General features: G+C 30.5%; 1 protein-coding gene across 8 annotated transcripts in view; it reads right to left on the bottom strand.

The window, feature by feature from the left end:
- LOC118198052 (twitchin-like) overlaps positions 1-23033 on the bottom strand; it is a 480648-nt gene that overhangs the window by 373850 nt on the left and 83765 nt on the right. Inside the window, exon 1 of one of the 8 annotated variants that reach the window (XM_085825421.1) lies at positions 22453-22767. The exons of the other annotated variants lie outside the window; for them this stretch is intronic. Coding sequence (XP_085681547.1) covers positions 22453-22463 — 11 coding nt within the window. The 5' untranslated portion in view covers positions 22464-22767. Of the gene's footprint in view, positions 1-22452; positions 22768-23033 lie in introns of those variants that run through there. 8 annotated transcript variants of the gene reach the window in all.

The raw sequence follows: 23033 nt of genomic DNA, 5'->3' as shown, positions 1-23033 counted from the left end.
TTTATCCAAGAGTAAATTGCCTTGTGTTACTTTTTATTAATTTTGACATGTAATTCTTCTATGTAGTGTTTTTATTTTAGTTAAATTTACTTTGTTAAATGTAAAGTTTACATGTCCTTCTGGTTATAAAGAGATTAATATTATTTTGGTGTTATTTTGGGAGACGGTTGCACGGATTTTTGGCGATTTACGTTGGCTCGGTTTTTACAATCGTTAGCCACTTGAACGCTGTTTTTACGCATTTTACGCATAGTAAAGTATTCGAAACTTTAAAAAAAATAAATAGCGTTAAAAATAATGGATTAATTATTTGTTGAAAACGTCGTTTTTTAAGATGGTAGGCATTTGTAAATAAATACAGTTACTACGATTATAAAATACTGAAGTAAGGTTAAATTATTACTTTCATATAGCAAAGAAATAGAATAAAAACACAGCTATAAAAACATTGAGCCAACGTTTAATTGGATTAAAATATTACTTAAATTGAATATCGAATTAAAAACATCATACCAACGTTTAAAAGAATTAAAATATTACTTAACTTCAAATACTTTAAAATAAATTTTACAAGGTATAATTATTTAACATTAAAACATATATTAAATTGCTGTCTTTGCTAATTAGCGAGGTTTCCTCCAAAAATTTAAAATAAATTTCCTCTGACCCTTGTAACAATTTATAAATCAATCTTTGATTAGGAAAGCCAGGTTGGCCAAAATAAGGTTTCAAAGGAAAATTTTTTGATTTCCGATACCAATAATTCTTGGTACTTACCAATAACTACATTCATCTTTGAAAGGGACATATCCGTTCGCGAGGAAAGTGCAGAATAGCCCACTGCTTGGCGCGCTTTTTAAGAATTGCACATACTCGATATCCATGTACACATCGACCTATTTTCACTTAAAAAAAATCCCATAATTGCCCAAAAATGGCATTGTGCACTCCCTTGACTTTATCCATGTACACATCAAACTATTTTCACTTAAAAAGTCAAAGAAATTGACAAAAATCTTAGTCTTCTAACTCTTGTAAAAAGTGCCAAACAAACGCCAAACAAATGAGTGGACGATTCTGCACTTTAGCCCCGTTCGCTATGAAAACTAAAGAATTCGAAGAGATGAATAATAAACTTTAAAAATGGCGTGGTAATGCACAAATATTCAGTAACCAATCAGGAAGCTGATTACAGCTCGTTAATGCATAAATATTCTGTAACCAATCAGGGAGCTGATTACATTACGCATAGAATTAAAGCTATTTAAATAATCATACGTAATAAGATCATTTAAAAAAATGCAAAATTAAATTGTATTTTAATATTTAACAGCCATAAATAATGTTTAAAACATTAGATTAAATTTATAGATATTAAAACCAATTACTTTTAAAGTAAGGTGACGTCATTGATTATATCATCCACAACATAAAATTATGTAAAATATCATAAACAATCAAATTTTTATTTCAAATAAAAATGCAAAATTAAATTGATTTTTAATATTTAGAAGTCATAAATAATATTTAAAACACGGAATTTATGCATAACGCATAAAAGCGTAATAAAACGCATTATTTTGTTAATAAAATTACAACAATGTATCGGTTACCATAACTAACTTGTCCAGCAATGTGTTTACCATAAGTCGTATCGCTCACCAAAACAAATCGCCAAAAATCCGTGCAACCGTCTACCATAGTAGCACTATTATTTTAAAGGATATATGAATTCGATGATTTTCACTCATACTGAACAATGTGTCACTTGATACATACGCATTAAACTTAAATGTTATTAGATTTTTTTAAATGTCGGAGACCATCATTGAAAAAAACTAGAATAAAAAAAATGTATTTTATTTGAAATTGCAATCTATTGTGCAATAGAAGAAAACGACTACTTATATTCGATTATTCTCAAATTATATGTAAAACGTGTAGAAGTATTTCCTACTTCTTGTATAATTACATGTTCAAATTATGGGAATATTATACGTTTACGTAAATATGCTCGTTCTTTCGCCATATTCCTTTTATTTTTAATATTTCCAACATTGTTAAAACTGACTCCATATATTTAGCATTATTTCCTTTTCTAAAATATCAAAGAAATGATTGTTGCTTCATATATTTTGAAGAACAAAAAATTTTAAAATTTGAATTTATTTTAAGTTATCTGCTTTCTTTTTCTGTAAAAGCAAATGATTTCTTTCAATATCTGCGGATAATTTTAAACACACTATGAGAATAAATTTCAGTATACAATAAATTAAGAACAGACAACTGGTATTTAACTTACGGTCAGTAAAAAAATCGCATTAAAAATCAAAAGTAATTTCTCAATACAATCAGCTTTTATCACATTAACATATTTTTGAGAAATATATAAATTTTAAAGGATGGGTAATACGACACAGATACATGGCTATACAGATGCATTCGAAAAGGCTTTCAACAAATTTATAACTTTCCTATACTAAAATTATTAACTAATTAATAATTTTCCGCGTTTAAAAAGACAACTTTTAGTTTGCCATTAAGAAATCTTATGTCCAACTAGAGGGCAAGCCCGCCAAATGAGCGGGTTGTGGCACAAAAACAAAAAAAAACAAAACAAAAAAAAAAAAAACTTGTATGTTTTGAAAAGAAAATTTATAAAAACACGTCAGTATAAATGAAATCAGTTCATTCTTTCCAAGCAACATACAATTCGTAAATAATTTTTTTGTTGCCAAACTAGAAACAAAAACTTTTGACACTTTAGGTTAATACGTATGACGTCACGATTTAAATTTGATGTAGTATAAGAACTTTTTCTCAATATCAATAAAATAATTAACTTGACAATAACATATTGTGTCAATTATGCTAACCCGAAACAAAAAAGTTGTCAACTGCTGCTATTTATTTAAAATGCTGACATTAACGAAACAATTTCGACTTACAATGACATCACATACAATCGCGTGCTTTCTTCAACGCCGGAATATAACCTTATATAATAATAACATATTTAATGTTCGGCAATGCTATTTATATTTCCAACTTTGAAATATACAATTTTTTATTAATAAAGTCTACGATTTGAAAGCGAGCAGTGGCAACACTTTTCGAAATAAAGCAGCTTTTTATCTCCAGCTCGCGAGGCTGTTGCCACTTGGAAAAATGAGTGCGAAAATTAGCGTTTTTAGAGCTTTTAACTAATATCCGATTATAGTCATATGAAGATGAGAACAGGAAATATGAGTTCCCAAGAACTTGAATCCGGGGGTGCCTATCTCGAAACTCAACTCTCCGCCGTTCCGGAGGAAAAGATGCCACAAAGAAACAGACGAACACAGATTTGAATAGTATAGATAGCCCCCTCCAAAAAAAAAAAAAAAAAAAAAGAATGAAGAAATTGAAAGGACAAAGGAATTTTTTATTTAACAAATTTAAAAACACTAAACTGAAATAAAGAAACTATTTCTGAATAAAATACAGCTTTAATAACAGTTATTTAAAACAAAATTAGCCGCTTTTGATACCGTTTAAACATTTTTGAGGTTAACAAGCTTAAACATCAAGATTGAGTTTAACAAGATATTTGATTTCACTTTACCAAATAAAAATTCATAAAATTAACTTTTATAGAATTTATAATTTTGAATTATATTTAACCTCAAAATTATGCCAATTCTGTCAGATGAGAAAGCTTTAATTACTATGCGTCATTTATGAAACTAGAACTATTAATCACAAAATTTAAAAAAAAAATTCTTTTTCAAGAATATTGAAGAAGAGTAATGTTGTTGCATAATATCAAAAAATTCAAATGGCAAAGCTATTCAATGCCAGAAAAAGCAGAAGTTGACTCAGATAAACAGGGATGTCCCCAAAATCGAGGTTAGAGTATAGTTTACGAAGGTGAGGTGAAAGTCACCTTGCTAAATCTTGGCAGAAGTTACGTGTTGTGTCAGAAAAAAGGAAGAAAAGGAGTGCGGAAGAAAAGCGAGAGAAAACACTTGGTTTCTCGATATCCTGTTTTGTGGAAATCTCAAAGAAGGGTTGAAAATAAATGTGTTTCAGAAACAACAGATTTTTCACACTTGCATTCAAAAGTAGATTCAAGGTCCTCTTCAGTACAATGTATCAAATGGCACTTCAAATTAGGTTCTCTTGGCAAAGCGTAAGGCGAGGTTTTCAATTACCACTTTAACTTTCTCACTCGTTAGAGCATACATTATTTATAACTAGGCATTACTAAAAACAGGATTCACATAAGTGAATTGCAAACTGCAAACTTAAAGTTTTTTATTTAAAATCTATTGCATTAATTGTTAACGTAGTAGAAAAGAAGAAGAAAAGCGAATAATACTCCTAAATTCTTTTATACGAACTGCTGTATTTTAAATTTTACACTAAAAGTTACCTCAATATTTTATTCATTTTATTCACTCATTATTTTAAAAAGGTAATTAGCAAGATGAAAAATAAAAATTCTGATGTGGACACCAAATGACTTCCTTGCACGGCCTATTAAATTATACACGTTGCTACTCTTCATTTAAACTTATTTCCTCTAATTATTCTAATATAATTAACCGATCTCTGATGGCAAGTCGACATCAAAAATTGCAAACGTTGAAATTAAATATCCCATTCAATTTTTGTCGTATGGGAATCAAACTTCTTATAATTTTATTTTTTCCTAATGAATATAAAGCATTCCCAAATATAAGTATACGAACCGGGAGATCACATTAAAAGTTTGATTTCATTATTTATCGAAAATTTATATTTTTAAACATGAATATTTTTGCCATTTAAGACACTTCTGTAACTATAAGTATATAACTAGAACCAACGATTGCGAAAATAAAGGCCGGTTAAGGGGATGGGTGTAGTATATATATGCGTTTGGTACTGCAGATTGTAATAAAAAAGGAAAGTGCACAACCAGATGTTTTATGAGTCTCATAACAAAATTTCAAAGCTCTTCGGCTAACCTTTTCTGAGTTACGCGAGGTATACGCACACACACACACACATAGTATATATATATATAAACGTACGTAGGAACAGACGTTACGGAAAAAAAATCTTTTTGAATTAATTTTACGATTTGTTTTAGAAAAAAAAGTCCTTTATTCTGTACGTATGCTCAAACGTCATGGAAAACATTTAGATGGATTAGGAAGCTGTCAAAATAGATATTTCGGTTGAAATATGATCCCGAAATTTTTCGCGATTACATTGCAACCTTCACTTCGTACAAGAAAATAAAAAGCATTAAATAATTTATCAGTAATAGTAGAAGTGATTTTTATAACAGCAAAATTTAATATCAGGAAACTTTGCCGTACATCTATAACGTTGAACTTGATCTGATGCTGGAACTTTAGTTCTACAAACGTATTAGACTAGTAACGAGTTATCGCTATGTCTAAAATAGCATGATAAACCTTACAAAATTTTAAAGATCTCTTTTATTAAATAGAATTTTCAACAAAACATGGAACGTCACGTTTTACAGATAACCACCATTTATGATGAAAATTAAAAATTAATAATCAAATAAATTTAAACACTGATTCAGTAGTCTAAGACTATAAAATATATAACTAACCTAAAAGCTAAAACTAAGTTAAATAACTAAGCTGCAAGCTTTTTCAAATAATTTACGGCGCATAATTTCAAAGTATTGGCTGCGAGAGCAAGCAAAGCCTAGTAATTCCATTCAGCTAAAGGTGGCAGACGCGTGTTACGCAAATTCTCTCTCTCTCACACGACCCAAAGCTCTCAGCTTAAATGCACTACAGGCTAGTTTGAATTCTAGTAAGGAATACGAAAAACAAATGTTAAAGTAAAGATCAAAATCATAATAACTGTTTAGTTTAACTTAAGAACCATACATATCTATATTTAAACTATCAGAATTACGGTTTGTAATTTTTTATAAAAAAGCGCAAGGGATTATCTGAATAGTTGAAAGAAACTGCATGAAACAAAAAAAATTTTACTTAGCTTTACTGGACTTACAAAACTAAAATTTACTGAACTTACAAAGCTAGAATAAAAAGAAGAGTTTAATAAAAAGTACTATTTTAATAAATTTTCTCGACATTTTTTCGACAGTAGAATCCCTCTTAACGAGCAGCAAACGGGATCTAAGAGTTTTTTACGAATAAGAGAATATGTATTTCTGGAAATTATCTGTTCATGTTTCTTGATGTCATCTATATGAATCGCATCGTGTAAAGCACAACGATCATATTTTTTGAGGCATCAACCATTATTAAATTAACAGTGTAAAAAATCATAAAGATTAAATTAAAATACATACCCATTATTTTTATATTTCAGAAAAACAAATATATTTTAAAATTACCATACATATTTTTTTCCAACGGCAGATTGTGAACAGTTACAGTGTAATACAGTCCATTAATCTATGCAAGGCCAGATGTCGTGGTCTCTTTATTATGGAGGCACCTAATAGGTGGACCATCATCGCCTCCTATGAAGGGACAGACGGTTACAACCATGCCCTTTCCGGGATTCGACACCAGGCCTTTCGGTATTGCAGTCCGGCTTCCCTAATCGCTATACCGTCTGGGCGGCTACACCGTCTGGGCGGCTACATAACCTCTATACCGTCTGGAAGCCATCACCGGAAAAGAAAATTACGAATTTCTTGGTGTGATGGCAAATAACTTCGAATATATGCTTGCTTACAATACTGCAATAGTAGTTTTAAATATTCGCTGTGTATAGAATCCAGCTTAAAAGCATCACGTACGGATAGAGATAAACATTTCTCAGCAAAGTTACAGAAAACTGCAATTCTTTGACAGCTTCCTTCCGCGCAACGCTCTTAATCTGCGTATCATCTTCATCTTCAACCTCCCCTTCCTTCCTATCATCTTCCTTCTTTCTCAGAACAAGTCCGAATTTCTTGTTTCCTTGAAAGTTCAGTTTATTTCAGTTTATGTAATTACGGCAAAGCGTTGAGGGCTATCTGTCTAAGGGAAGGGATACCTTCATGGAGGACTTACTAAGGAAAACTGGCTCGTATACACGTTACACAGGGGGAAAACCACGAAAACCTCGAACCGAACTACTAGTGTTCAGTGACTTGATAGCTTACTCACTTGACAGAATGCAAGCGAATTGTCTACACGCATCTACGCTTACACTTCCTCTTCACTAACATGGATCTTCTCTGAGCATTTAACTAACTTAATGATACGGGAGCCATGTACTAACTAAAAGATACGATGGTCTGATATGGGGTCAAACTTATTTTAAAACAAGGGGAAAAAAGGAAATATTCATCACTCTACTCATCATCTACGAACATGATCATAAGCAGCATTTTAAATAAGTAGTAAAGTAAAGTTATGTTCTATAGATTTTACCAGGCATGAGATAAAGTAACTACAGCATCTTTCAATGCGAATGGTTTTGAAAAGTCATAGATACTACCTCAAGTTCACACATCAAGACATAAAAAGGGATGGGTAGTTCATCTTTATATTCTAGATAATGAATTGGTTGAATAAGGTTTGTCAAATCAGTAGGGCAGAAACATAACGGGAATGTTTTCCAGATTTAAGTTGCCAAATTATTAGCCCATTACATATATTTTATCTCCAAATCCTAAATTTCGGATTTAAATTTAAACCTAAAAAAGTGCCGTTCTTTCTATATTGATTAAGACTGTATCAGTTATGCCCCATTTAACTGTATATAAAAGCCATTTTAAATTCTTTTAATACGCACAGAATTCTTTCATCCGGGATGTGATGAATTTTATCTATTTTAGGCATTACACACATTAATTTCAGAATATGCCTCTGAAAACAGTATCTTTAATCTAAAATATATTTTAATTAAAAACTATAATGAAAATAGAATATTATAGCAATAATCTAGACAAAATATTAAAATGAAATGAGAATGCTGTAAAGTATTTAAAAACCAAAATGATAACACTGAAATTTTGTTACTAGATTATTAAATTCTCAAAACAATACCTATAAAAATAAATTTTTTACTTATTTAACCAAGAAACACTAAATTAACAGAAAATTTTGTTAATCATAAAATTAGGCATTAAAAATTTATTATTAGTCCCAAAATAAGTACAAAAGAATTAAAATTTAACTGAGACCTTAATTCAGAGAAAGAACATTTCTTTCAAATCGGATCTTTTTATAATTTATTTGAAGGCATCTCTTTATCTAGAATAAACATATTTACATAAAGTAATCTTTCAAGTTGTATTTAAGGCACAATTACATTAGACGTCCCTTAGTAATTGCGGATAATGTTATCTTTCGGATGCTATTATCAAATGATCAAGGTCTCGACCGCCAAGGGAAAATATATCGCTTATTGGGATCAACAGGGTTAATACGATCAAAATATTATAGAATAATTTTTTTTAACTGAAGTAAAATAAACATATGAAAGAGAACAATCATCAAGAAAGTTCAAAATAGATTGCAAAGAGACAGGAAAATATAGCTAAGTAAGAAATTAAGTCGCCAAACAGCTTTGTTTCGATTTTAAAGAACCGTTTAAATTCAAACTAAAAAATCTGATGTGTAAACCACATGATTTCCTGGTACGAAATATTAAATTATACGCATTTTTTCTTGCATTTCATTTAAACTTATTGGATTGAATTAAATTTACTTCGCCGACAGCGCATAAACCACAATATAATAAATGCATTCTTTAAAATTCACTCTAGTATTTGTTTACCATAGCGACACTCCGGCGCTAGATTCACTTAACAGTATTAATAATTATATAACAGTTAACTTATATAATAATTATATAACAGAAACTAAGTTAACTGTTATATAATCCAATAATTATATAAGAGTTAACTTATATATTTCGTTCATATTATAACTCATAATGCACAAAATTTATATCATTTAGCTAGAATGATCTATAAAAGAAATTAAGCAAACAAAACTAAAAAGAAACAGTTTTTCACAGACGATTGAGTATTTCTCTTTTAATTAATTCAGTTCTCACTTCGCGAGAAGGCAAAAATATATAAAAAACTCAAAATATATATATTAAAAATTACGAAGTAAATCTCAAACACTTATTTTCTCGAAAAAATTTCAGAAAGAATTAAGCATGATTTAATTGGCAATAATAAATGAATGCGTTATCTTTGTTGTTGCGAAGCTAAGTTTCTCTAGATTGGCAACAAATCCACTAGTCTCCTGTTTCAAATGTAAACATCAATGGCCGCCATAAAAAAAAAAAGCTTATCGGCACTTAGACAACTTTAAAATTGTTGATAATTCTAAAAATATTGCACACAGATTTACTAAAGGCATAAAAACCTTAACCGGAAGATAAAATCAACATAATACAATAATTTTTAAAGCAAAAAATGTACAATTTACAAACATATAAGGGTAAAGAAACTGAGATCACTGAGCCGGGTAACAGAGTGGATATATATATAAATATATTTATATACGTTTGGTGCGGCCGATTGCAACCAAAACACGAGGTGCACATCTACATGTTATAGCAGTCCTATATACAAAATTTCAACGTTCTGAGGCTACTCGTTTTTGAGTTATGCGAGATATGTACGTACGCACGTACGTACATACGTTCGTACAGACGCCACGAAAAATTTTCTTCAGAATTAATTTTAAAGCAGTTTTATAATTTTTCTGAAGGAACAGAGTACTTTATTCTGTCCTTACGTACAGATATCACGCAAAAACATCATTAAATTGCATTCGATAGCGGTTCAAAATGGATATTTTCGGTGAAATATGCTGCCTGAAATTTTTCGCGATTACAATACTTCCTTTTTACTTCGTACAAGAAAGTAAAAAACAATCTTAATTTGATGTAGATTTTCAACAGCCATCAATTTTGAAGGCAATCAGACACAAGTCCCACTTCAGTTTTTTTTTTTTTTTTTCGCCTCAAAGCGTCACTGCCAAACTAAAATTGCTTTTTTTGCCTAAATTTAAATGTTACATTGGCATGTTCACTTCTAATAAGGAATGTCCTCTAAGTTTTAAGTTTAGTCCTACAGAATCGGTCAAATAATTTCAAGAAACTTATGAGCAGTTAATAAATAAACTTTTGCATTTTCCTAAATAAAATGCTGTGAAATTACCTACTTCTATGTTTTCATTTATGTTTATATAAAATTAGTTAAGTTCTGCTGCTGATGTGTAGGATATTTTTCCCATCGTTTAATGATTTTATTGTTTAATGTTTTCAAATAGCCGTGGATAAACGTGATCATAATTTAAGCGATCCCCACTTTTTATATATAAAAAGTTTAAGAAAGTTATCAAAGAATACAGTGAGGTTATTTCTATTGTTTCTATTGTAATGCTCCAGTATGTTTCAATGAAAGATTTTAGAAGGAAAAATATAAATCATAATAAAAATTATTGAAAAAAAAACTAGAAATTTTAAGGTCTTATTTTACGTCAAACACAATTTACAAACATATGAAATCCTTCACAACACAATTTCAATGCAAACTATTATCACATTCCTTAAGTAGGAGACGAAAACCGTTAGTTTATTAAGGTTTAGCAATAAAATGAATTTTGAGCTAAAAATTTCAAAAAAATATGCAGTTATAGATTTAGAAATTAGTATTAAAAAAAGAAAATAAAATTAAATATTTATATTTCTGGTAATTTTGACGATTTATTATTAAATGCATAAGTTTCCAAATTTTATCATCATACAAACAAATTAAATGGGTTATGGGTTACTCAGTTATAGCAAAGCAAAGCACACGAGGGCTATCTGTCTAAAGGGAGGGATGCTTCCGTGGAGGACTTTCTAAGGGAAACTGGCTCGTACACACGTTACACATGGGGAAAACCACGAAAAACCGAGGTCCGAGGTTCGAACGCCAGCCCGTTCGCGGGATTCGAACCTCAGACCGAACTACCAGTATTCAGCGTCTTTACCGCTCGGCCGCAGGTGGGCCTCAAACAAATTAAAAATTAGATTTAAATGTATTTACAAAAAGAATCAAATTTTTGACGACGTTTTGTTGCTTTTTTGTTGTTTTGTTTTGACGACGTTGTAATGTTTTGTTGCTAATATTACATCTATGCAGTTTATTAAAACATACACACAAAAGTTTTAGCTGAAGTTTTGCTGGTATTTATGATTAGCATGAAATTTTATTATTAATATATTCTTGTAGTCCACCAGCGGCCAAGTGGTTAAGATATTGAACACTGGCTGTTCGGTTTAGGGTTTGAGTCTAGGCGAACGGGTTGGCTACATGGGCGCTTTTGTAGTTTTTCCCCATGTATAACGTGGTTTAGAGCCACTGAAGCATTTCTCCTTTTCTGTGCAATGCGAAATGGCGAAACACGTAACAAATTAAAGGCTTACTTGTTTCTAAAATTCAGCAATTTAGAATTGCAAACAATTCTATTTCAAAAACACACATAAAAAATTACATTATTCTTCCTTAAAAATCTTTATGTTGGCATACGGAATTAAGTGCATTTATATAAAAGTTCATACATTAATGTATTTTCTTTAAAAAGATAATGATTCCTCTTTAACAGCAACCATTAAAGTCTTATTAGAACTTAGACAAAATACCTTGATACATAACATTGAGTATGTGTGATACATAACATAAGCAAGTGAAGCATTATGTAACAGGAAAATTTCAGAAATTTTTATTGAAAACAAAGGATTAAATTTCAACCTAGAATATCTATGAAATATCACTTCCATCTTCACTAAAATAAATCTCATAAAGGATCATTTTTTGATGGCAAGAGGATAATCTTCTGATGGAAATAATGCCACAGTGAGTTACAATCATAATTTAGTTCATTTTCGTAATTTTGGTTCAAATGTTTCGACGAAATAAAAAAAATATAACAATAAACAATTAATTATAAATTTTATTAATAAATTCTTTTTATGCCGATCAACTGCCAGTGTACATTTGGCTATCGGCCGTTTAATCAACACTGACCCCTGTGAAATATTCACTGATCCACAGAAGATCAATACCGACCCCGCTGGGAATCTCTTGTTATAGCATATTAAAATATTAAAACACTGTAAAAAGTGATCTTGCATTCAGTCTCTCCTACATATTATTTATGCCGAATCTGCGTTTAAATTATAAAAAACTGTATTACATTATAATTTCAGATCTCCGTTAACTTTTGTTAATTATGTAGTTAGTTGAAGTCATGAGATTTGTGTTGTGATTTCTTTGAATATTTTACGTTGAGTAAAAACTATTTTTCTTCCCAGTTTAATTCTGTATTCAATTCGGCATCTTCTTTACGTGCCTACACAATTCGTATGACTACCCCCTATAAAATAACACTTAACGTGATAAATATTGCCCCCAAATGTACTTTAGTTACGCAGCTGCATTTCCATCGAAATAAATTAATTTGAAATAAAAGGTTTACAGCATTTTATCATTCGGTTAATATTATCAAAATATAAGTGAAGAATCATAACAAAAATAATCTGCTCTTATTGTTGTATGAGACTTTTGTATATTTTGCCCAATATGGTATATCAGGTAATTAATTTTAATAATAAGATGATTTTGTATTTTTTCCTAAAAGACAACCCATAATACTGGACGCAGTAATAACTTCCATTCAAATTAGCAACCTCGATTCAAATTAATAACAATTTCTTTAAGTGTAAACTTTTTGCTTTAAAATAAAATATGATATAAATAAATACTCGTGATGCAATCACCCTTTGTTCACATGTTATGGTAGGAATAACAGCAACGTCAATTTTTCAAATGTTGGAGTCGATCATGAATTTTTAAACCATTTGCTCTGCAGCAATTGTGTCATCAGACAGATAGAGCGTGCAACTTCAGATACCACCTGAAGAACTGTTTAAAAATATTTATTTCTAGCAACAAAAGTCTAAACTTAGAAATAACTTCTATGTGGTTGGTAACATCGGTAGATAAACGTGGGAACGATACTCGGAACACAATCAAAATAAACACATCTGTGAGCAACACGTGTCTTTTTTTGGCAGTAGGAAGCAAAATCAACCTACGCAAACCAGCAAATTTACGAACTGTTAGAAAAATTTACGTACACCAAATGTAAGCTGACAACTGTCCTACAATAATAAGTACTTCCGCAAAGCTGTATGCTACCTCTTTTCATGTCCCAAGATTACAAAATGCTTTATGTGTAAATTATAAATGTATAAGCACTGTTGCCACCAAGCCAGTTTTCCCCACGACAAGCCGATTTTTTTAGATTCATGTCCCGGATTAGCTAGTAATTTGTCCGGTTTTCGTAGGAAATTGTGAATTGAAATTATGATGAAAACTGAAATTACAACGAAATAAAATAAATTTTCAAAAATATTTGCGAAATAATATAAATTTTCAAAAATATTTGCGAAATAATATAACGGATAATGAATATAATTTCACTCCCTCCCCCAAACTTATTTTAAGGACAGGAGTGACAGGTAACGTAATTTTGAATTTGTAACCTGCAAATACCGTAAAGTTAATGTGACAGTTTCATTTAAAATTTTTTAATTTCTATTTTAATTATTCAAGATAAGTCAACAAGTTCTGAATATTATATATATATATATATATATTATAATTATGAATAGTATATATATATATATATATATATAATTTATTTCCTAAACCGTATTGATTAATTGATTATATTATCTCCTAAGTTTAATTAAAGTAGAATTATTTTAAAAGTGTGCATCCATACTGGTAAGTTATATTTTGAAAGATGTTTTGAAGTAATTTGAAAGCAAAATGTTTGTTAATAATGTTTTAACGGGGACTGGAGTTAAATCATCACGAAGAAATATATTACAATTGTAAAAGTAAAAATTAAAACATGTAATTATTGTCATTGATCGGAAATTAGTTGACTTTTCAAGGGGAACAAACCAACTCCCGTTCAATGATCAATAATTGATAGAAATACGTAAATATGAAAGTGTTTCGTTTTTACTCGAGTTATAAATTAAAGCCAAACCGGCAATTCTAGTCAGGCCAAATATTTCCGCGAATAGTTGTTACTCAAAGAACTGATTCTCATGAAGCATTTTAGTCAATTCAATTTGGAGTAAAAATCAATTACTGTACAGAAATCTTGTAAAACTCGAGTAATAGTCCCCGACACTATCATCTTTATGTATTTGAGTACTATATTATTTGTAGAAATTAAACATTGGAAATTGTCATTATGAAATCGAAATCAAAGTAAAGTTGAAATAAACATAGAAGATTATAAAAAAGGTAAATAATGCAAACTTTGCAAAAACAAATCAAAGAGAACATAAAAATAATATAAAAATAATATAAAAATAATATAAAAATAAAATAGAAAATAATATAAATAAGATCAGTGAATGTACATGAAGATATAAAGGCCAGAAAGGTATTAAGTAACTTACATTCTTTCTAGTGGGGGAGTTGGCAGTGTGTTCTCTTCGTGTCTGACTCAGAAGTGTAGGGTGTCCGAAAATTCTTAGCGGCAGTAGGGGCTTTGAATTATATCAGTCGGCAAGACTTGGGTGAAGAAATTTATGGTAGTGGGTGGGACTTGGAATTCTTGAGGGATGTATTTTGTGGAGTTCTTATCTGAGAGAGACCGTCTGTTAAGATTTTTTTAAAAATACTAGTGAATGGAAATTAATTAATTTCTGGCTAATTGTCGTGTCGCAATGATTAAGAATTTAAGAAAGGAAAAAGGCATTTTCGCTATCCAAGAGCTAGTAGACAGTCTAAAGGCAGGAAATAGGCCCATTTTTTTAGTAACAGTATATGTCTGAAGACAATTAGCTTTTTACAATATATACAATTGAGTAATTACACTATATACAAATCTTTCAACTGACAGTCATCCAACTTATACCGCCTTCTCAGGTTTAGGAATAAATTATCATATCCCTATCAGTTAAATGATTTAGAGTGAGTATTTAACGCCTGCTCTTTTAAGGCAATGGTTGATAAATTGAAAGGGAATTAGAATTGAAAGGGAATTATTGATAAATTGAAAGGGAATTAAAAGGGAATCTTCGTGATGATTTAACTCCAGTCCCCGTTAAAACATTATTAACATTTTGCTTTCAAATTACTTCAAAACATCTTTCAAAATATAACTTACCAGTATGGATGCACACTTTTAAAATAATTCTACTTTAATTAAACTTAGGAGATAATATAATCAATTAATCAATACGGTTTAGGAAATAAATTATTATTAACTAACTTTGCAGCAATTGCGCAAGTAATAATAACTTGTATTCGCACTAAATGGATTTAAGTTCATACAACATTATATATATATATATATATATATATATTATTAATGTACAATAAATGTATAATTTGAAGAAAATGAACAACTAAAGGGATAAAAGTCATAATTTTAACTAAGATATAATTTTTTTATTAAACGTTTTTATAAAACAAAAGCAGAAAAACAATTTATTGATTTTAAAATTAATTAATTAATTCAATATTTTTAAACAATAAATAAACAAATAATATAATAAAGCAATAAAATAATAGTAAATCTAATAAAATATAAGTACTAAAAATATAATACACATAATAAATACAATAATAAAAATATTTATTTTCTTCCGACTGTAGATAAATAAAAAACATTTTTTTTATTTTCCTGAACATCTTAATTTTAAAATGTCCGGGTCAGCAATTTGTAAAAATGGCAACAGTGTGTGTAAGCCCCGTTGACTACCCGCTGCTTTTGTCCTTTTCGTTCACAACAGAAATCTTACATTTCAAGTGTAATAGTATTTTTTATTAACTTTGTCATATTTTATAAATTTAAAATTAATCTTGCGTTTATTTTACAGTGGAATTTTCTATACGCAAAAGTATATTATTTGGTATTTGGTGTTAAATGATTTGATGTTTACATTTTAAAGACATAGAATGCGATTACAAGATGTAAAGGCTGAGTTTGCATTTCGCTAATTTCCAACTTTCGACACTAATGCGGGTTCCTAGCCACTCGAATAAAAGGCGTTTGTAAACGTAAACATAAATTTGAAAACGTGGATGCATGAAGTTAGATTAAAGTTATTAAATAAAGATACACGTAACTGCCCTGCGAAGTTTTTAGACAGAAATCGGCTAATAGAAATTATTTTATCAATTGTAAGAAATTTTATATAGAAAGATGTTGTTTAATACATATTTAGCAATATACGAATTTAGTTTTAGAACGTTTTATTGGTTAGTCTTTCACAGCTAAAGTAAACAAGTACAGAGCACATACAAGAAGGGAGACGCACAGAAGAAAGGAGATGCAGACAAATCAATAATACAAATTCAATCAATTAAATTGTGAAGTGTTTAATTTAAAAATCTCGTTTCCTTTACAATTAGTACTGTTTAACAATAATTATTTTTTAACATAAAACAAGTTACGGAACAAAACAATATTTTAATCATTCACGCAATACTTACGTAATATCTTAGTTTGTGTTATTATCTCTCAGCAGCGATTGTGGTGGAAAAATCGTCGCAAAAAATATCGAGATCTATAAGAAACTCTCAATTCTCAAGAGAATTTTTGGTCTTTATATTTCGGAATTCAGAATTCTAAATAAATAATTTTCCTTCATCTTTTTATAAGAAACAATACTTTTTGTTTATCTTGATGAAAATATTTTATTCTATTTTATTTACTTTCATTCGTTTCTAATGTACGAGAATTTATCGAATAATAATTGGATAATTTAAGTTTCAGTATTTATTAAAAATTTATACTTTTATCTCAAATATATTCTATACATACGAACTTCAAAATGATACTTTCGATCAGATTGATCAGCTAAAGTTAGTTAGTGAAAAGCTAGTGGAAGTTATGGATTTTATTTCTCAGAAATTATTTGATTCTGGTTTCAATAAATAAGGGGAACTTTGCTGCGAGGAGCAAAAGATTATTTTAAATCCCTAAAAAGACCATATATTTATAATTTAAAGAGAACGACTCCAAAATACTTAAAACCTCCTAGGTACTTTCCTTCGAATCAAATATAAGACCTCACTAAAACATTTTAACTTTATGACAGTCATTAACCATTTTTTATTCTTTATCCCATTTATTCAGCTGTGTGCTCCTTCCTGTTACTATTAAAGTAGTTGGGTTGATTTTGTTTATTTTATTACAGTGAAGCATGCAAAGGCTGTCTGCCTAAGGGAAGAGATGCTTTCGTGCAAAACTTTCTAAAGAAAAGTGCCTCGTATACAAGTTACACAAGGGTAAAACACACGAAAACGCAGCCAGCCCGTTGGCAGAGATTTAAACCTCGAACCGAATTACCACTCTTCAGCGGCTTTACTGCCCAGTCGCTGGTAGACTTAAAACAGTTTAGAATGTCAAACAGCTTTACTACTACTGTAAACTACTTTAATAGATATAGAAAAGATTTATATTACTTACAAACAGCAAAATTATTCCTCTTTCAAAAATGGATTATTCAATTAACTATTGATGACTACAGAGCAATTAAAGAAATAGTATAGCATAAAGCTAAAGTAACAGTAGGTAGTATAGGGGTACTAGACTAAATATGCTTAGAACAGCGGTTCCCAACTGTGCTACACTATGTTAAGGATTCATTCCTCATGCACTTCCCAGAGGCTTCTCGACGGCTACAATAAAATAAAATGAATAAAATTTGAATTAAATTAAAAAACGGAGAACAAGAATTAGAATCAAAATAACAAAACTCGAAATTATAATCTGAACCTTGCTAGCTAAATTTCAGACTTCCTGTAACAGACGAGGTTTGATGATTCCTTGGCATGCCATCCTTCATATTTGAGAAGTCAGCCATTCATTCTCGACCCTTCGAGAACTTCTGGAATCCGGTCAAAACTTCTTGTATTTGATTTGTTAAACTTTTGAAGAATTTTATGCGCTGCTAATTTTCAGCATCATGCTGAAATTAAGCTCAAGTAGTATTACGATAAATTATTTTTAATTTATCGTAATACTACTTGAGCTTAATAATTAAATTTTTTAATTTAAAATATAAATTAATTTTATGGGCATTGTTTAAATATCTCCTTACTTTATATTCTCTTCAATCCGGCCTCTCTTCCTACCCCTCTACCGGCCATCTTCCCCCTGCTGTGGTCCCCCCCCCCCGCTGCTGCCTTTTTAGAATCTTGCTGTGGTTTATACCACAGCAAGTCCCACTGAGTGAGCAATAAAGCTGAAAGTCTTCATGGTGGCACAGCTGCTGACCCAGTGGTCTCCTGTACCACAGCAAGATTCTAAAAAAAGCTTTCCTAGACAAAAACGTTCACATAATAAAACTAGTGTCGCATTAAAGGCCATTAACGGTCGACACTCAGATTAATCCTGTATACCACCACTACTTAAAGTTTTAATAACACATTATCTAATATTCGCTTGAACATAAATAAAATACTCTCGATAGCGACGTGATCAGACCTTGAAATAAAAAAAGTTAACAATTATATATCTGCCACTCGGTTTTCGATAATATTTACCTTTTACCTTATCACTCACAGTTTAAAAAAAACCAGCAAAAATTCTAATTTCACGTGCAAGGTAAATGGGACTGAAAGACCGGAGGAAGAAGAAAAAATATTAAGTAATCAGAGAAAGAAGGAAATGGAATTAAAAAATGAAGTTGAGAGAAAATTTATGTCATCCAAACCGTCTGTATCTTCATCATTAGAGCATAGCACCTAAATGCGTCTCTTTCATAGGGCATCTTGCCTAAATGAAATAAACTGACTCTTCATTCAGAGTAAAGTGAGCGAAAACGTTAAACAAACACACACCTAGATTTTTAAATAGCTTAAGTATCTACGTTAGAGAAGTCATCGAAATCCCAACGTTCAATGTTTATTTACATCCGTCGTTTCTTTTTAGTGGTATGCAAAGAAGAGCTAAAAGCTGGAAAACATACAGGTAGGCAGGTGTAAAAAACAATTCGGTTTTTGTTTTGCATCCCCAAAAATTATTACAGGGTTTATTTTAAAATGTTAGATCATCAAATATTTAGTTATGTCCCATTTCAGACTTTCCCAGATGCGGGTTTTAAAATCATGTCGTTTCAGCCTTTCTTGAATGGGATAGATATGAACGATTTCAAGCCTATTAATTCAAAATATGGCATTGCTGATAACACTTAATATAAATAAAGTAAGATGTTTTTAAAATTTGATTACAATTCAGTATTATTACTTATTATTATCTTGAAACAGGATAATGTCGGTTTTAAAAGAATAATCGTGGCTAAAATATTTTGAGAGTTCCACGTTTTAAAAATTGAAACACTGAAAATTAAAATTCAAACACTGAAACGCAGAAATAAAAGCTTTTGAGCATTTGAATAACATTAAATCCATATTAAAAACATGATGTTCGAAAGAACTTAAAAATCGCCAGTAACACTGCTATTAGCGCACAAGCGGCCGAGCTGTAAAACACACTGAATATTGGTAGCTCGGTCCGGGGTTCGAGATCGGCGAATGGAATGGCTGCTTGGGAGTTTTCGTGTTTTCCTCAGTGTGCAACGTAGATACAAGCCAGTTTCCTTAAAAAGTTCTCCACGGGGCATTCCTCCCTTTCCGTATAGTGCCTAATGGCAGAGCACGTAATTTTAAAAACAATACTGCTATCACAGTTTTTAATAAAACAAATTCATTACTATGCAGATTTTTAAAAATGTGACTTTCATCGAAGAGGAGAATATTAAGCCATATAATAAAAAATGAGGTTTTATAATCATCTGCCAAACGGAGCTAAAAGAGAGAGGATGAAATGGGACATATTTTTCTCAGCCAGAACACCTGCAGAAGAGGAAAGCCTGAAACGGTGCAAAATTTGTTGCTTACTCCAGAAACCCTGAATCGAAAAAGCTTGAAATGGAGCATGACGGAATATTTGCCGTCACAAAAAATATGGTACCAATTATTTATGGTAAAATTTACAAACATAATGCAAATAACGAGGATTACTTCAGTACTTATCTGAAAAAAGCCTTTAGAATTAAATTTCTTACAATTGTCAAGCCATAAGGAAATACAAAAAGAGAAAACATTTCTGTACTCATAAGACTAATGAAGACGCTCACCTTTTTCTTATTTACTCCAAGTCTGAGCAATTTAAATGTCGTTAGACGGTATAGTGGGTAGAGAAGGCCTTCTACGGTACCGAGGGTCCCGGGATCGAATCTCGGCTAAGACTCGGTAAGTTAATATTTGTAAATGTATAATGCCGGCGCTCTAAATATGTGGCAAGATGAAAGTCCTCTCATGTGGATTGGTGGCGGAGAGGTTCCCGGTCCCCTCCGGGTCGCCGCTTTGGCAACCATTGTTCCAGACAACAATTATTAGTCCAAAGGGATTTGAATCCCGAACGACTATTAGTTTCGTTTTGGCATTTTGCGTCGGACGGATAAATGTCGGTTCACTTTTCAAACTGTTGCCATAAAATGTTAGAGTCCTGCATTATATTTGAAGAAATTAAATAATGAAAATCTGCGTAAATGTATGTATATTTCTCACATTGTCATAAAATAACGGTACATAGAGTCATCGAATTTTGAATAACGTAATCCTCCAACGAATATGAGCATGTGGAAGACCAAATTTGAAATTTGAAATTTGTTTTATGATCGATTTCCTATTTTTTAAAACTTTGACGAATTTTTGATTAACAAACTCAAGGATTTCAAAGCGAGCAATGGCAACGTTGTGCAGAAAAAACATTTTTATCTCCAGCGCGTGAGTCTCTGTATCGGAAATTCTAAAGATATGCTCGTTTTAAAACTATTTTGCGATATTGCTGTTGCACTGGATCTTATGGTTTAAGTGCGAGGAACATGATATTTAATAAAGAAAGGTAACACACAAAATGTTAAAAAACGCCCCTTTGGACGTAATTTAAAATCTGAAACATTTCAGATTTTTTTTTTTTTTTTTTTTTTTTTTTTTTTTTTTTTTAATTTAGTTCCGTCATTTTAACTTTTATTCAGAACATAAGTAGGAAAACATTCAGACAGGAAACTGCATGAAACAGTATAAGAGATAAAGAAACTATTTTGAACAAATGTGGATATTAAAAGTTTTGTAATTCATCTGGATTTTTAGAACAAATAGGCTATTAATCTCGAAACATGATTCTGAGTTGTTTCACTTTTCATTCGGGTCTGTTGCCATTCGGAAAAATGTAAAATATTATTCTTTCATACTTAATCTGTTTGTTATTAATTAAAAATACTAAATTATTTTAAAGCAATAGGTGCAGTTCTTAAGAATATTAATTTTTTACTTTTTTAATCTGGCTGATTTAAATAAAAATGCATTTAATTCGGATACATCTAATTAAAAACGTTAAATATCTTTACAGAATTGCATTACACATTTTCCGCTTCTTAAATACACAAAAGAAATATAACGTTCCTATGTTAGTCTAAATGCATATTCATCTGTTATCGTATAAAATGTTTCCCTATTCCACCTAGGCCACCTCTATCGATAATATCCACTGATAAACCATACTAAACTTTAAAAGAGCCCTTTTGGGAGATCGTTAAAATATACCCTCTTTCAAAATTCAATTTTTTTCCTTCAATTTTCTTTGATTTTCTTATCACACCAGAAGAGCGGCTAGAAGTTACATTTAACAGTATAAATATAATTTTAAGTGAAGAAACCATTAAAATTATCCAAGAAAGCACGTCCATACATAATATAACTATTCAACAATAAAATAAGAGTAACTATTTTTTGCAGAAATAAATATCATGTTTACAACTTAAAATAAACTTAAATTCAGGCTTAAAATTAAAATCAGTATTTAATTCTATTTTAAATATTACTTCTGACTTCCTTATCTAATGTTTTTCGTTCATAAATTTATAGGATCTACTTCTAAATTATATCTCTACGTATAAATTACAAATTAAAAAATATAAGTGAAGATAAACGTTTCATAATTTTTTAAAACTGAGATAAATTATTCAGCTAATGAGAAGTCTTAAACCAAATTTTAATCATAAGTTATTCGTGTTTCAATAAATAAATCTAGTCCATTTAGCTTAATATCATTTTGTATGCTATTACAATTCCCCTTCTTTCAGGTTCAGTCAAATGACTTCACACATTTTTAGCCTCATTACATTATATGTTTCTCGAACGTAGAAGATTACTAAACAACTCTATAAGGTCATAGTTATTTAAGTTTGTAATGATTTAATTTTCCTCCCAAAGTGGTTTGATATAACTTTGAGAGGGTAAATAAAGCTCATTTGAAATCTTTATTTACCTTAAATAACGAAAATAAATTTGAAAAATATTAATAAGAATATCGAATACAATACATTCTTCTTCCTAGATAAGATATTCCATTGCTGACTTACTTTGTCCCCATGGACTCGATGGCTCAAAAACTCAGTAGGTACTCCTAGGTATCCTTTTTATTGATGAAATTCTAGTAACACACTCAGAAACATATAGATAAGTAAGGTAGAAAGATCACCACCCATACGTGGTGTTTGAGGTGCACTATCAAACAAAGATAACACTCAGAGCTTGACTGCAATCGAAACTTTTCCTTCGAACACAGGGAATTCCAATCTCCAATTATGACAACTCAGGGGGAACACTTCGGAGTTAGTCGTAAAATTCGAGTGACAACACGGTCGGCACTCGACGTTCTCTTCTCTCACGAAGGTCATCCATTTTAACAGGTTGAACCTAATATAGCCGTAGCCGGTAGAGGGCGTCACCTGGTACTATTTTTTTTAACAATTATTTTACTTTGTCGCTTCTGCTTTTCTGTTCCTCTTGTTCTCAGTTGACTGTTGTTGAAGATAAATGTGCTTTGACTTTCGCGGATCGAGCCGTGCGATAAAATTTGACTCGGCGTGTCATGTATAATGTTTTGGAACACGTATCTCTTTGAAATGCTATTTGTTTTTCTAGATTTAATCATTTGAAA

The sequence above is a fragment of the Stegodyphus dumicola genome, chromosome 10, assembly GCF_044657685.1.
Source record: "Stegodyphus dumicola isolate Sdum_Otavi_A_Nest chromosome 10, ASM4465768v1".
Lineage (NCBI taxonomy): Eukaryota > Metazoa > Arthropoda > Arachnida > Araneae > Eresidae > Stegodyphus > Stegodyphus dumicola.
Note: the sequence above shows the minus strand (reverse complement) of the source record. Positions and strands in the feature narration are given on the sequence as shown.